Raw genomic sequence first — 14,211 nt, 5'->3', positions numbered from 1 at the left:
GCCAACATTTGCATGCCAATTGCCAACAAATTAAAATAGACCAAGCCAAAAATGAAATTGCATCTAATGACAATGCACACACACACAGAGAGAGTTGCACACATGGCACACCTATATACCATGCATTTGGAAAATGTGGAAATTCTGGGACTATTGCTATAGCTCTATGGGCGGAGATTCGGAGCAACAATGACAGAGAGAGAGAGGGGGAAAGAGAGAGAGAGAACGGGCAACCTATACTCGCACCGCTTCTATTGTTTGGCTTACACATGAGCCAACGAAATCCGTTAAAATTTCGACGCATTGCTAAACTAACGAGCGACATTGTTTAATGATGACAATCATTAGATGCGATAATGCAAATGAAAGCAGCTGGATATGCCAGACATAACGCATAGGTGGATACAGAGAGCGAAGGCAGCCTTCTGTCTGGGAGAAAGAGGTGGAGTTAAGAGTGTGAGAGATAGAGAGAGAGAGTCAGCCTTAGGGTGTCCTGTTATTACATCAGAAGAAAACTAAAAGAAAATACTGCACAAAATTTGCATGCGAATGATACATGGCCATCTAAGAACAACAAAAACGTGGCTAAAACAGACGCATGATGACTACAGCTGCAATTTTTCACAACACCCTGTGGCACACTGGTGAAAAACCCATTTATTGGCATACAAATATTAACCTATTGAAACTGTAGAAATTAAATATAATCAAAGCATTCCTTTACTCATTCCTTATAATAATTTAATCACATACTGCCTTAAAACTAAACATTTATCAACTTTTTAACATAGATCAACACATAAGAATATTAATTAAATTGTTTTTAAAGTCTTCTTCCTTGTTTAACTTCATTTCAACTACCCACGTCCCACTGTGCTGTTGTGGTCCCTATCGCTTTAGGAATATGCATGTTTATAATGCATACGTTGGGCTGTCTGGGCGTGTCAAATGTGGGCGTTGACAGCAGCAGCAGCAACAGTGACAACAACAACAACAACAACAACAACAACAACAACAACAACAACAACAACAACAACAACAACAACAACAACATCAGCAGCAGCAGAAATGACGACAACGCTGATGACGTGCGGTTGTCATTAGGGTTCTGCTGGCGAGTCGGACTCGAGCTGGGTCTGTTGATGACGTTGTTGTGGCGTCACGTTAGAGCCCCCCAAACTAGTGGAGGACTCCCTCCCCCGCACAGAGTCCGGCCTAATGCCCCTTATGCAATCCCATTTGCAGCTCTGACCGACCGACCGCTGTTCTTCCTGTTGTTTTGCATGGGTTGTCGCTGTTCGTTGTTCGTTGGTGTCGTCATGATTGTGTAGCTGCGATTCGTTACAACCGGGCTGAATAGAATGGAGAGACCGCACAGCGGCCAGAATGCACACAACATGAACAATGCGCAAGAGTGTAGTAAGGCGCAATGCTGTGGACGGGCGACAACCCTGGCCAAGCCGGTGTCCGACCTTTTATTAGGCGTTGATTTCATGCACGCCTCGGCCCGTCTGCTTTAATTGAAGGTTGCAACACTGAAATTATGCACAGGCTGTTGCATATGTCGTGCAGAAATGAGTCTATTTCCAGTTCGACCATATAATAGAGATGTGGTCTATATTAAGGGTTGCCAAGGATGCCCAGCCAATGTGTGCGCATAATTGCCTTCAGCCCTTAGGCATTGAGCCGGCATTAGAAATTCTCTTTGAATTCGATATTAATTTCCATTATGAGAAACTTTAAGGCCGTGCTAGATGACATTTTCTTTGATAATCGTAGCTTACATTTTATTACTTGGCTCTCCATTTATTCTAATGGCTTACGTAATTTGAGCCTGGGCACACAAATCGCCTTCTATTCCATGCAAATCCCAATCAGCAACTTTTTCGTGCATTCTAGGCATCTATTGGATCACTCAGTTTTCCCACTTGGTAATGGCATTTTGATGACATTTTTTGCATGCCGAAAATGTTGCCAATGCTGCAAATATATTGTGTTGCATGCATTGACGGCAGACAACAATGTCAACCGGACGATTCCCAACTGGCAGCGCTTGGCTCTCGGGATTATCATACTGGCAATTAGAGTGACCATGTAAATAGATTTGGGTAATTTGCTGGGAAAGAGTGACCATTCCACTTGCCCACTTAACAGCGAGCTATTCAATGGGCAAAAAACCGAACCAGGGTTGCCACAACTCAAAAAGTGAGTTATCATGCAAGCACTTTTCTAATTACGATTTTGGGGTGCGGCTTCACTCGCCGACTCCCGGCTCAGTTTGTGTGCTGACTCTGGCAGGCAGACAGGATGGTCCAGAGCCAGAACAACATTAGCTCGGACAGATTTCCCTGCAGGCCAAAGGCTGAATTTTCCCTGCTGTTGTTGTTGTTGTTGTTGTTTGCTGTTGCTTCTGTTATGGATGCAACTTTAAATTGCTTTGCCAGTGAGTTTTTCTAACAACACTCCCAACTCCAGCAGCTCTCCCTCTCTCTCCCTCTTTCGCTGTGTGTGTCTCTTTCGTTCCCTGGTGCAGGAAGCTGACAATGCAGATGGGCCCCGACTGGTCTCTTCTATGCACTCTTTTCTCGTTCCTGCGGGAATCGCATCAGTGCTCTGATTGCGCATCGCTTCAAAATTTCACAGAGGCAAGCCCCAAAATGCCCGAGTGCGTAATGCGTTTTCCGGCAGCAGCCCCAGGAGGAAGTGTGGATGCGCCTGGATATGACTGGGCTGTTGTTGCCGCATCTGACGATATAGTGATAAAGTGCAGACATTTGACAAATTAACTGCTTTGCGCCGGAAATGTTGCTGCAACATTCGACAGGAACAGCAGCGGCAACAGTAACAACAATAATAAATTCGATGCCCCCCCACCCGCACATTGAGGGGGCCCGCTTCACCACTCAACTCCAACAGCACAAACAAACAGAAGCCAAACGCGATGCTGTGCGCTCTGATTGATTTATGAAGCCAGACAGCGCTGTGAGCGCTAAGCCCCGAAGGTGTTAGACCATTGATATACGAGCCTCAACAAAAGCCAACAACTTTAAGGCAAATGCACAAAAGTAATAACAAATTAAACTTAAAGTTAAATGAAAAATGAAAAAGTATCTTACTTGATTCTGACTCAAAGCAAGCGAAAGCACATCGTCACTTACCTAAAAGAGAAAGAGAAAGAGAGAGAGAAATATTTAATAAAAATCATAAATTTATATTATCAGTCTTATAAAATAAAATCAATAAAAATACATTTGAACAGCGCGGAGTCAGCTAAATTATTAAACATAAAACGGCATTGGGGTTTGTTTAATAGCAAGTTATATAGCCTACCCATCGATTACTTCAATGGCGCAACAACAGCTGGAAATGCGATATGAGGCAGCGTATCCAAAACCGAGCAGACTGGGAGCATAATGAAATGTGGGGCGAGAATAAAAAATTGTAGCACAGCAGCAGGTGCTCTATATGTACATACATATGTATTAAGTCGTAAAATGCACGCTTAACACACACACACACACACACACGCATACACGCACGTGCACACGAAGGGACATAAAACTATTGAAATTGGTTTATAAACATCTGGCCGGAAGTGGGGGCCCCGCACTAAGCGCTATAATTTCGAGACTAATGCCACAGCCACAAAAGCTGTTCCCAGCGACCTTGGACCCAGCTCGGGCTGGCTGCTGGCTGGCTAAAATTACAGTCGCCGCACAAAGTTTGACACATGTCAAACAGGGCAAACGAGAGCAGCGCGAAAAGCCAGACAAAAGCTCTTAGATGCCTAGCACACACCTGAATGATGTACGAGAGGAGAGTCGTAGTCCATAGAAGATCCTTTTGGCTACTGTCGCGGCACGAGCGAACATAAAAATCAACAGTTTATGGCCGACGCATGTCCTTGAGTGACAAAAGTGGCAGCGTGGAAGCACGGCTGCTGAGGTTAACTCTGGACTCACACACGCACACACACACACACACACACGCCACCCCATTCAGTCCCGCAGGACATGGCAAAAGTTGTCGTCTGGTTTGCATCGCAGCTCCTTGGCAAATGTCTTGCCATCTATTTGCATTTTCTATTTATTTCTTTATCCCTTTGGCAAGCCGAATCGACGGCACTTGAGTTTGGCAGCCATTAGTGGCACGTCCTTGTCCTTGTCTCTGTCCTGCCAGCCCCCCTCTCGCCCAGTGTCCGCCACGTTATTTGTTGTTGTTATTGTCTGCTGTTGCTGTCCCAGAGTCCTCTCGCCTGTTTGTATCTTCCACTTTGGCACTCATATTTTATTAAGTAGCAAAGTTGACAGGGGATTTAAGGCCTGCCCTGCTCCATCCACTCACACTCTCTCCCTCTCTCTCAAGTAGATCCAAGTGGAACTGTCATTTTGTAAAGTAAATATTGGTAATTTTTATTGAGGACTTTCCCTGCCGCTCTCCCAAATGCGACCTTCGGGCTTATCTCGAACGAAACAAAATCATGGCAAATTACAAATATTTAGTTGTGGAGATGAAAAACCTGAGATCGAACCCAACTCATGCCAGGGAGCATTAACCAATAACCGAAAGTGATTGCAGCTAGAGACTTAGAAACACATTTCATATTTTCCATCTCACTCTGAACCCTAGACACCCCAACCCGCCCACTGCCCTTTGCAAACTTTGTTACGCAACGCATCGTTGGGCTCAAAAATTGTGTGTATGCATGTATGTGTGTGTGCGTGTGTGTGTTCTCGTTCGAGAATGCAGCAGACCGTAAGAGACAACATAAGCGATAACAAGTATTTTTGGCCAGTTGCTAAGCAGCCAACCCTCACATGGAAACGGATGGAGGGATGGAGGGATGAAGGGAGGTAGCCATTGGGAGAGCTTGCTTTAACCTCTGCCAAAAAGCATCGATAGAACAGGTGTTGCAAGCGGGGTATACGAAGTAAAAAATGTATTGCATACTTTGAGGAGTCGTTAAATTAAAAGTGAGTGCTGTCTTTATATGCTAAAACATTTCCCTAAGCATATATTGATGCGAGTTTCGACTTAATTGAAAGCCTTCTTATAAATTGCTAGCCTTACATTGTCAATAAAGCGCTATAAATCAAACTGTAGCACAATGGAAATTCGTTTCTTTTAATATAAACACATTTTTTTTTCTTTTTGCATACTTTCGTATTCATAAAGGTTCCAAGAGCTTTTGGCACACATCATTTAACTCGGGCGCTTCTCAAACCCAGCCAGAAACCTCTTCAAACAGCTGCCTTTCAATTTCAATCAGCACACAATTCAACGCTAATAGCTTTCTTCCAGTTAGGCAAAGCAGGAATTTTTCTAGAGGTCTGTGAGGAGGTTTGAGCTTTTCCTATTTACTTTTCACACAAATTGTTATAAAATATTTAAAAATCATGCTTGAAGTAGCTCTGGAGCCGCAACGAACCTTGAAAGCGACCCTCGTGAGTGAGTCTGGGCAATATTTGGGAAGGTAAATACCAAAAAAAAAAAAAAAAACCAAATAAAAATAATGTAAAGATTTTCAGGCACGCAGCAGCATTTCAACGGCTTCCGTTTTATATGCCGGGCCTATTATATATGCACACATGTGTGTGTGCCTCGGGAGACTTTAGGCTCATAACAATGGCTATATATGTATATACATATGTATAAACTCAATATATATTCCGACTCTGACATTTGCATGAATATTTCAAGTGCAGTGAAAATAAATTGCACAAAATATTCATTGCAATTTCTGTTAGTGTTATCTCGCTTTTCATATCGCTCTCTACTACTATTTGCAGTTAGATAAAGTTCATTTCAAATTTATTTGGAATATTTTCGTTATATTATTAGGAGCTGCTTTTTACTCCTCCAGCTGCTCCATCGCAGTCATTAATTTGCATGTCAAGATTACTTTATCCCACTTCATTGTCGTAAAACATATGGCGGTATTAACCAGGCTTGTTTGCATGTAAACGCTTGATTAGTACATTTGTCACGTTTTATTTGTATCGTTCAGCGTTTTGAAATGGGACAAATTAAACTTAATCAGCCATCAATGAGGCTGGCCCCAAAATTATTCATGACGTTTCGGGTGTAAATTTTCATTGTTCTCGCTGTCACATTTTTGACGCATTCGAGTCAAAGCAATAAAACATATTTTATTTGTTTGTGTGGTCGACGATTTAAGGGTCTGTGGCACGTCTCAGTCATTTCCATGCGATTAGTAGGCTTCAAAATTGGCATTAAACTTTTATAAATGGCCTGACAATCTTTATTTTTATTTATTCGCGCGCCAAACGCTTTCAATTCAACGTAAAATGGCGACCAGCCAAAGTAACGGAAGACAGCAAGCGCAAAAAATATGAAAGAAAAAAAGTTGCCGTCAGACGCAGCCGTTTTCCGTTTTTCTTCATTCTTTTTTTTTTTTGACAAGTGGAAAATCAGCTTCCGGCGCCTTTTTATGCTGCGCCCCGGCAAGCCAAGAGCGCAGCAAACCTGAGCAAAGTCTGCAGTTGAAACAAATTTAATTTTCTACTTTTTGGCGGCTGCCAGACAAATAGAAACAAGCCGCAAAAGCCGCCAAGAGACGCCTGCGGCTGACGCACAGCGAACCGGCTACGGCAGCTTCTGCTGCTGTTGGCTCTTTTTTTTATTTTTTTAATTTTCTTTACTCGATTTCAAGCTGCTTTTGATATTTTTTTTTTAGTAAAAACTTTTGGATAATTGCATTTGGCAGCGACCGTTGCTAAGTCACCAATATATGACAACAAAATCTCTAAACACTGAGAAGAAACTGTTTAGAGCAAGCAAAGGCAAAGGCAAAGGCTGATAACCATATATATAAGAAAAATTTGAAATTTCAATGAGGAATCTAATTTCTTTTACAAATATAAGGCGAGAGTTGATCTCACACTGACTGTAAATAAATATCGCAGGGGTATGCTGAATCTTTATATGTGATATGTATTTTAATCACACACAATATATTGTGACGGTGGGCAACACCGGAACCACAATTCTGTGTAGTATCAATCAAGCGGCCATTTTGTAATATCCGGCTTAAAATATAATATGCGAAAAGTTGATGGAAATGCCAAGAAGCGAACGACAGAGAGCCTCCTCCTCACACACACACACACATGTGTGCATAGTTTAATTGCTTTTTGCGACCAGAATTGAATACCCACAATGTGGGTCTATAGCAATTCTTATGTGCTGTATATATAATTGCCTTCTGCTAGTTGACAAAAGACTGAAGAGCACAAAGATGTGGGCGAAGTTCTGGGAGCGATGACAGCTGCGAGTGACAGCTATAGAAAATATTAGTGATAACAGAGAGAGAACAGATATGCAGTTATAGGATGATAAATAGAAATAGAGCGATAGGGGAATGCCACCTGGAGTGGAACGGTCTGAGCAGCAGCGAAGCAAATGTATGGGAGAACAATTGAAGTACTAAGCAGACGACACGACTTAGTGCAAGTGAGAGCGAGAGAGACTAAGTAAGGAGACATTTTAAAAATGTATGCAAATGAAAATAAAGACGAAAACCAAAAGTTGATAACCCGTCGCCAGTTGCTGGTGGCCCGTTGCCCGTCGCTCGTTGCCCGCTGCCAGTTGCTGACACATGCCACAAACTGTGCACCACACACAGAACTCCAAAAGCAGTCAACACACAAAAGCGACAACAATAGAAAAAGAGAGTGAAAAAGGGCGGACGGGGGGCAGGCGGGAGGGGCTGAAGAGTTGTGGACTATTACCATTGTTGGCAGAAGCAGCCGCAACAGTTCACATGGCTCATTTTCTACGGTCAAAGGAAGCAGGATATTCTGGATATATACAACAGCAGAAGCAACAACAACAGCAGCAACAACAACAGCAACAACAGGATATGCCAGACCACTTTTTTATGGTTTGCGTCTTTCGGGCCAACTGCGTTTGTCGCTCGCCCCACACATACACACGCACAACACATGTATAAATCTGCTGCATGAATGAAATATGGCAAATGTCATTTAACATGACAACTTGATGATAATAATAACAATAACAGCAACAGAAGGAGTGCAGGAGGTGCTCAGGGTATACCAAATATCTTACGGAGAACGTCACACAGCCAGCCTCATTGCTCACATAAAAAGTCGGTGAGGAGGCATGTGACAAGGAGCAAGCTCAAAAAGGTGAATGGACAATGGACTAAAGCCAAAGAAAAGAAAAGGCGCCCAACGATTGAAAGCCCATGTCAAAGAAATAAGAAGCACGAAAATGTATACGATAGATATGCACTAAAAGACCAGAGATTAAATGGATATTCTGCTAATGTGCAGGAAAGATAATGCTGCACGAGTATAGCATACTGATTCTTCTTTGAAAAATACCATTACAACTATTGTCAATGAGAGAAGAACTAAAAATAGAAAAAATAAGAATTTAATATAGTATAATATTATTAGATTTGATAATATAATATTATATTAGATGAAAGTAATTCAATATCTAAATCCCTTTCGATTCACCAGCTTTCAATAACTGTAAGCCTGAACTATCTACCCCGGATAGTCATTATAGATTTTCAACTTTTAACTATTCCATATCTCATCAAGTACAAAAATCAGCAGGGACTTGTCATCTATCTGCTTTACATGCGCTCAATATTTACTTTCACTGGAAACGCATGTGCAAACGGTTAACGGATATGTCTGTTTACCGTAAGTTTCCCCAAAGCCTCTCCTGCTCTGGCTGTGCACTGGCAAAAAGCCACAAAAGCACATTGAGTGTAAACCGAGTCGACCGCAAAGCAATTGAAATGCGTACAGCTGATGGCCAACGGCAGAGCCAAAACGAAAAGGAGATATAAAGCGAAATAGCACAGGAGTGAATGCATCATGAAGGGAGGGGGAGAGGATGGGGGTTGGAGGTGGCGACATGCACATGGACAAATACGACGACACCCACACGCACACTCACACATAAATTTCAGTTGCAGGCAGAGCTAATGCAGCCGGAAATGTGGTTACATAATATACGCGTCCGTTATGCCATATTGAGAGGGCACGATAGGAGTGCGAGAGAGAGAGAGAGAGAGAGAGAGAGAGCTAGAGTAAATCCAGCCAAAAGCCATATACGCAGGCAATCAAAAACCGTTGCCTACTTCTTGGCGAATTATTAGTTTTGATCCATTGCGAAATGTGACGGAATTTTCATGCGAAATGAAAATCGCAATTCGATGCAGTGGAAATTTTGCAATTTTTCTTATGAATATTTATAATTGTGCACCGTTCAATGGAAATCCAACGAAATATTTCGCCAAAAATAAGATGAAACTGAAAACTGAAACCAAAAAACCCAGACAAAAATGTTCAAAACAAAAGCATTTAAAAGTTGGGAAATTAGTTGGGATAGTGGGGGTATTTGGCTAGTTCGTAAGGCACTGTTCCTGCAGGGACTCGAACAGGGAAACCAACATTTCAGCATCCGCTGCAAAAAAAGAATAAAAACCGCAATGAAATTTCCGGAAGTTGTGCATAAAATGGGCTATGCATACGGAAATCATCAACTCAATGGCTGAACAGGAATCATGTCAGAGGGGAAGAAGGAGCGTGCCGAGGCCAGGCTGCAGCATGGCAACTAGAGGGCAACTGGGACTGGGTCTCACTGACCAGGGCAACAACACAATGGAATGACGCCAAATGAAATGCCAAAAACAATGCAAACGGCTGCCAACTTCCGGCGAGCAGCAAATGCACTGATGAAGCCAAAGAGAGAAAGAGACAGAGAACTGAGAGAGGGTGAGTGAGTGAGTAGAGGATAATAATGACAGAGAGCAATAGAGGCGACCACTGCTGCTGCTGCTGCTGATGATGATGATGATGATGATGATGATGACCTTCACTGTGCTGCCACTGCGGGCTGCTGCTCAGTTGACCAGAAAGGAGCTGTGGAGAGTCCTGGTCAGGGTCGCAACTGCGTTAGCTGTGGGCGGCATCGTTTTTCCTTTCCTTTTTTTTTTTGTTTTAATTTCTGCTTTTATTGTTTCATATTTCAGTGAAATTTAGACGCGTGGCTGAACTTGGTTCATGACTCATTTGATTTCAATGGCAAAAACTGTTCAGTTGGCAGCGAAAGTATTCAACAATCGAACAATGCAGTCAAACGTTTAACACACACTCACACACACACACACACACACACACACACACACACACACACTCTATTGTCCAGCAGATGAAACCTACAATTGATCGATAAATGAGCTTCATAGGTGGACAGTGCTGGAAAACGAGGAAAACCAGCTGTCGCTGGTGTCTAAATCTCTATGCCACAGCATTTTATATAGCTTGACCAACTGATTAATATATGAATTTACTTAATTTGTAATTTGTGTTCTACCAGAACATTATTGTTTTGCCCCACTGTGGTCAACTAACTGCAAAACTAATCATAACTCATACAAGTTTTAAATATGCACGCTGAGGGTCATTTCCAGCTTGGCAGCTGGCAGAGAGCAAACAGCAAATCCCGCAGGCGGCGTCCAATGATGAGCTTTCAGTTTTAAGCGCTTTACCAGTTGGTTGCGCTGCATTCCGCAAATGTAATGCGCTTTACGGCAAGAGGAAAAGGGGGCGGGGGGCGAGGCAGGAGAGGGACTTTGGAGCGGAAGTGTTGGGCAACTGAGCAGCTAACCATGTGATTTTGGTCTACAGTTTGCAATTGATACGAGGCGAGGCAGAGAGAGATAGGGAATCAGAGACGCAGAGCAAGCAGTTGTTAGGGATTAGCATGGAACAATTGCCAAAGTAAAGTGCTGCGGGAACAGACAGACAGACAGTCGACCACACGACATGGTAGGTATGTACATAAATGCTTAATAACTGAAGTAGAAAATTAATTTTTATGTTAAACATTTTGTTGAAGTTTTGTTGTATTTTTTGCTTTTTTTCTCTGGGAAAGACCAAATACAAAGGACGAGCAATGAATGACTTCAAGCCCTGCAAACATATTTTACATAATTCTACTCAAAAAGTTCAAACTTAATAAACAATTCTATTTGAAGCAGATGCTTAACAGCAGCTACAACAACAGCTACAACAACAACAACAACAACAACAACAACAAAACAATAAACAAGCAGCAGCGGCAAGGAACAAAGTGTAATAAAAGGAATTTCGCTTTCATCTTTTGCACCGCTGGGGACGCACGCAAGCCTCGTTTTTCTTCCTTTGCGCCTTCAATGCTAAGACTTGGCTGCGTCTTTACACACACACACACACAACTACTGCCACTTCCACATCGACACAGCCACACCCACATGTAGAGAATCTACATAAACATGACCCAGCAAAGGTGCGTTGTCGTATAACCTGAAGCCAATGCACTGCGCGGCAAAGAATGCTATGATTTTTTTCAGATACCCTGCACAATAATATAAACGGGCATTTCAGTCTTCTGCTAAGTACTTGGAAAATAATATAATGGAATTTTATTGAGAAAATATCTTTGCCTTTTGTCTGGCTTTGTAGCTGACCTTCCTTAAATTCTTTCTAGCCTCGTGGTCATGTTGCATAACTATGTGTCATATGCTCATTTGCTAGGGTATTCCCTACATCTCTTTATTGCTTTTATTTGGTCTGGATAAGTTGGGCTTCACCTTTGCCAGGACAATGCTTAGAGGCGTTGGCTGCTCCTGCTTCTCCTGCTGCTGTTGACTGTTGGCAGTAACGTTGCAGCTTTTGTTTAAATTTCAATCAAAAACAAATTTTCAAAGCTGCTTATGAGCAGCATTATAGCAGCAGTGGCGGCAGTGGCGGCAAACGCGGCAGCAGTGGAAACTCTGCTAAGTTGCATGCCGCAGGGTGAAAAGGCGGTGCGAGCACACGCTCTAAACGCATAAAGTTGCCGAGCAGACTGCAACAAGTTAGCAATACAAGGGGGAAACAGAGTGAAGTGGGGGAGGGGGCGGTAAGGGAGAGAGGCGGGCAAAGAAAGAGTGGGCAAATGCACAACACTAAATTGCCGCTGGTGAGTTAACAGCAACAACTACACGAAGACAAACACAGCCACAGACACTCCCGCTTCAATTCACTTTCCGCCAGCAGAGGCAAAAGGCTAAAGGCCAGGAACGGGGGCAGGGCTCGGGACAGGAACACGGACAGCAATAGAGGCTGCCACGAGAGCAAGAGAGTCACCGAGTCTTATGTTTAACTACAATTTGCCGCCGAGACATGGACACATTCACAGGCACAGCACACACAGGCACAGCACACACACACACACACACACACACACACACACACACACACACACACACTCACAAGGACCCTAGGTAAGCCAAGAGCGAGCATGCAGCATGGTGCAAAGTTTTCTACATAATTAGAAATATAAAACTCCGGGACTTTTATATACGAGGGCGCAAGAGGGCTAGCCAAGTCAGCTCACAGAGTTAGAAACGGGTCTTTAATAATGATTTGTTCTTAAGGTTCATTTGCCTGGGCTCCGACACGAAGTTGCGCCCAGCTGAAGCTGAAGCTGAAGCTAAAGCTAAAGCTAATGATGAAGCTGAAGCTGAGGAATGAAGTGCAGTGTAAATGTCTTGACTTCTTGTGTTTGTTGAGCCACTAAGCATGCCGCTCAGGCAGTCGAGGCTCTAGGGGAGCTACAGGAAGAAAGAGAGAGGGAGAGAGAGAGGGAGAGAGAGAGAGAGGGAGACTGTGTGTGCCAGAATCCAGTTACGTTTCTGTGTGGTCTCTTCATTCCAGGCCATTAATGAAATGTTCACCCGAACCTCTGTTGTTTATGCAAAAATTTTATATTTTTGACCCTAAATGTTACACACACACATGAGCACACATACATGAGCACACACACACATCCACAAAACAAAGTTTGCTACACTCAGGTACATGGCTACAAAGTGCTCTCTATTTTTAATTAATTAAGAGTTTTGCCCCATGAGCTTGCAACTAAATGGACAAAATTCATGCCACAGCTACAGTGAAAGCCGCCTAAGAGCAACACATGAGAAAATAACCTAAGCAATAAGCAGAATAAACGAATGAAAATTCAATGGATAAAAATTGTGCACATATAAGCATAAATAAATATGTTCTGTGAGACAGACAGGATCATTTATATAGACTGATAAAAGAGATGTTAATTAAGTTAAAAATTGTCTATACGGCCATTCCACTTGAGAGAAACTTTGAGCAGCCCACATTGGATTATTTTACTGTAAATCAAATTGTGGACGGGGTTTGTGTGTAACACGCCCATTAAAGTCGCATCCTCATCCAAAACAAGAAGACCCTCAGACACATAATAACTGAAGCGCACGCAAAAATAAATTAGCTATAAAATCCGAGCAGTTAAAAGCCTACCTCAGGGCTCAGTTTCGCAAAGCTCTCGCTCCTTTTACTTCCATCCAGCGCACGCCGCCCGCAGAAAACTTTTACTAATTGCGTAATAATCTCATTACATTTAAAAATACATTTACAACAACATTTATACCTGCCCCAAGGCCAGAAAATGTTTTCCACAGAGAGAGAGAGAAGGAGAATAACGATAACAGCAAACAGCAGATCCAATTGAAAGAAAGGAGACAGCAGTCACTCAACAGAAACAAAACAGAGGAAAAACTCTGCCGCCCGGAAGCGTTGATAAATGATAGCCCCACAAACTTACAACTCCGCCCAAACTTCCCGCAACGGCGTGGAAATAAATCAAAACAATATAAGAACAAGAAGCTGTCGAGACTTCAGACAATGACAAAAAGGCACTAAAAACTGTCAAAATTGCGTCAGCTTATGAATATGAAATGCTCCGACGGCAAATTATGTAAAAGCATGACACAAGTTGTTCAAAACCGAAGCCTCGAACAAGAAGAACACCACCAGCACCACCAGCACCACCGGCACCCCCAGGAGGAAATCATCCAGAAAGCATCTCAAACATAAGCCCCTCATCGCTTCCACCCAACCAGCGCACCACTGAGACCTGAAAGCGAAACGCATATCGTCAGATCCAGCTTTGGCTTTCATAATGAGTAAAATGTCACAAGTTGACGCAAGTAAATATTTAAATGTCAGATTTCTATATGACAAAACAGCAACCACTTGCACTGCCTTCGCTCAGCCCAGTTGTCCCCTCCCATTGTGGCTATACCATCATTCGAAAACCCCAAGCAAGACCAAAATATGTCTCATAATTTTGGGTGCTGTAGAAAAT

The 14,211-nt window shown here is 42.8% G+C and overlaps 1 protein-coding gene across 10 annotated transcripts in view; it reads right to left on the bottom strand.

The window, feature by feature from the left end:
• The window catches only part of pum (pumilio), a 204,546-nt gene that overhangs the window by 29,846 nt on the left and 160,489 nt on the right, over positions 1–14,211 (bottom strand). For 5 of the 10 annotated variants that reach the window (XM_089256794.1, XM_089256791.1, XM_089256803.1 and 2 more), the window contains one exon: positions 3,117–3,158. The exons of the other annotated variants lie outside the window; for them this stretch is intronic. In XM_089256794.1, the coding sequence (XP_089112920.1) occupies positions 3,117–3,158 (42 nt within the window). The remainder of the gene's footprint in view (positions 1–3,116; positions 3,159–14,211) is intronic. 10 annotated transcript variants of the gene reach the window in all.

This window comes from Drosophila navojoa, chromosome 2 (assembly GCF_054131105.1).
Source record: "Drosophila navojoa isolate 15081-1374.11 chromosome 2, UAZ_NAV_1.0, whole genome shotgun sequence".
NCBI lineage: Eukaryota > Metazoa > Arthropoda > Insecta > Diptera > Drosophilidae > Drosophila > Drosophila navojoa.
This window is presented reverse-complemented; position numbering and strand designations above follow the sequence as displayed.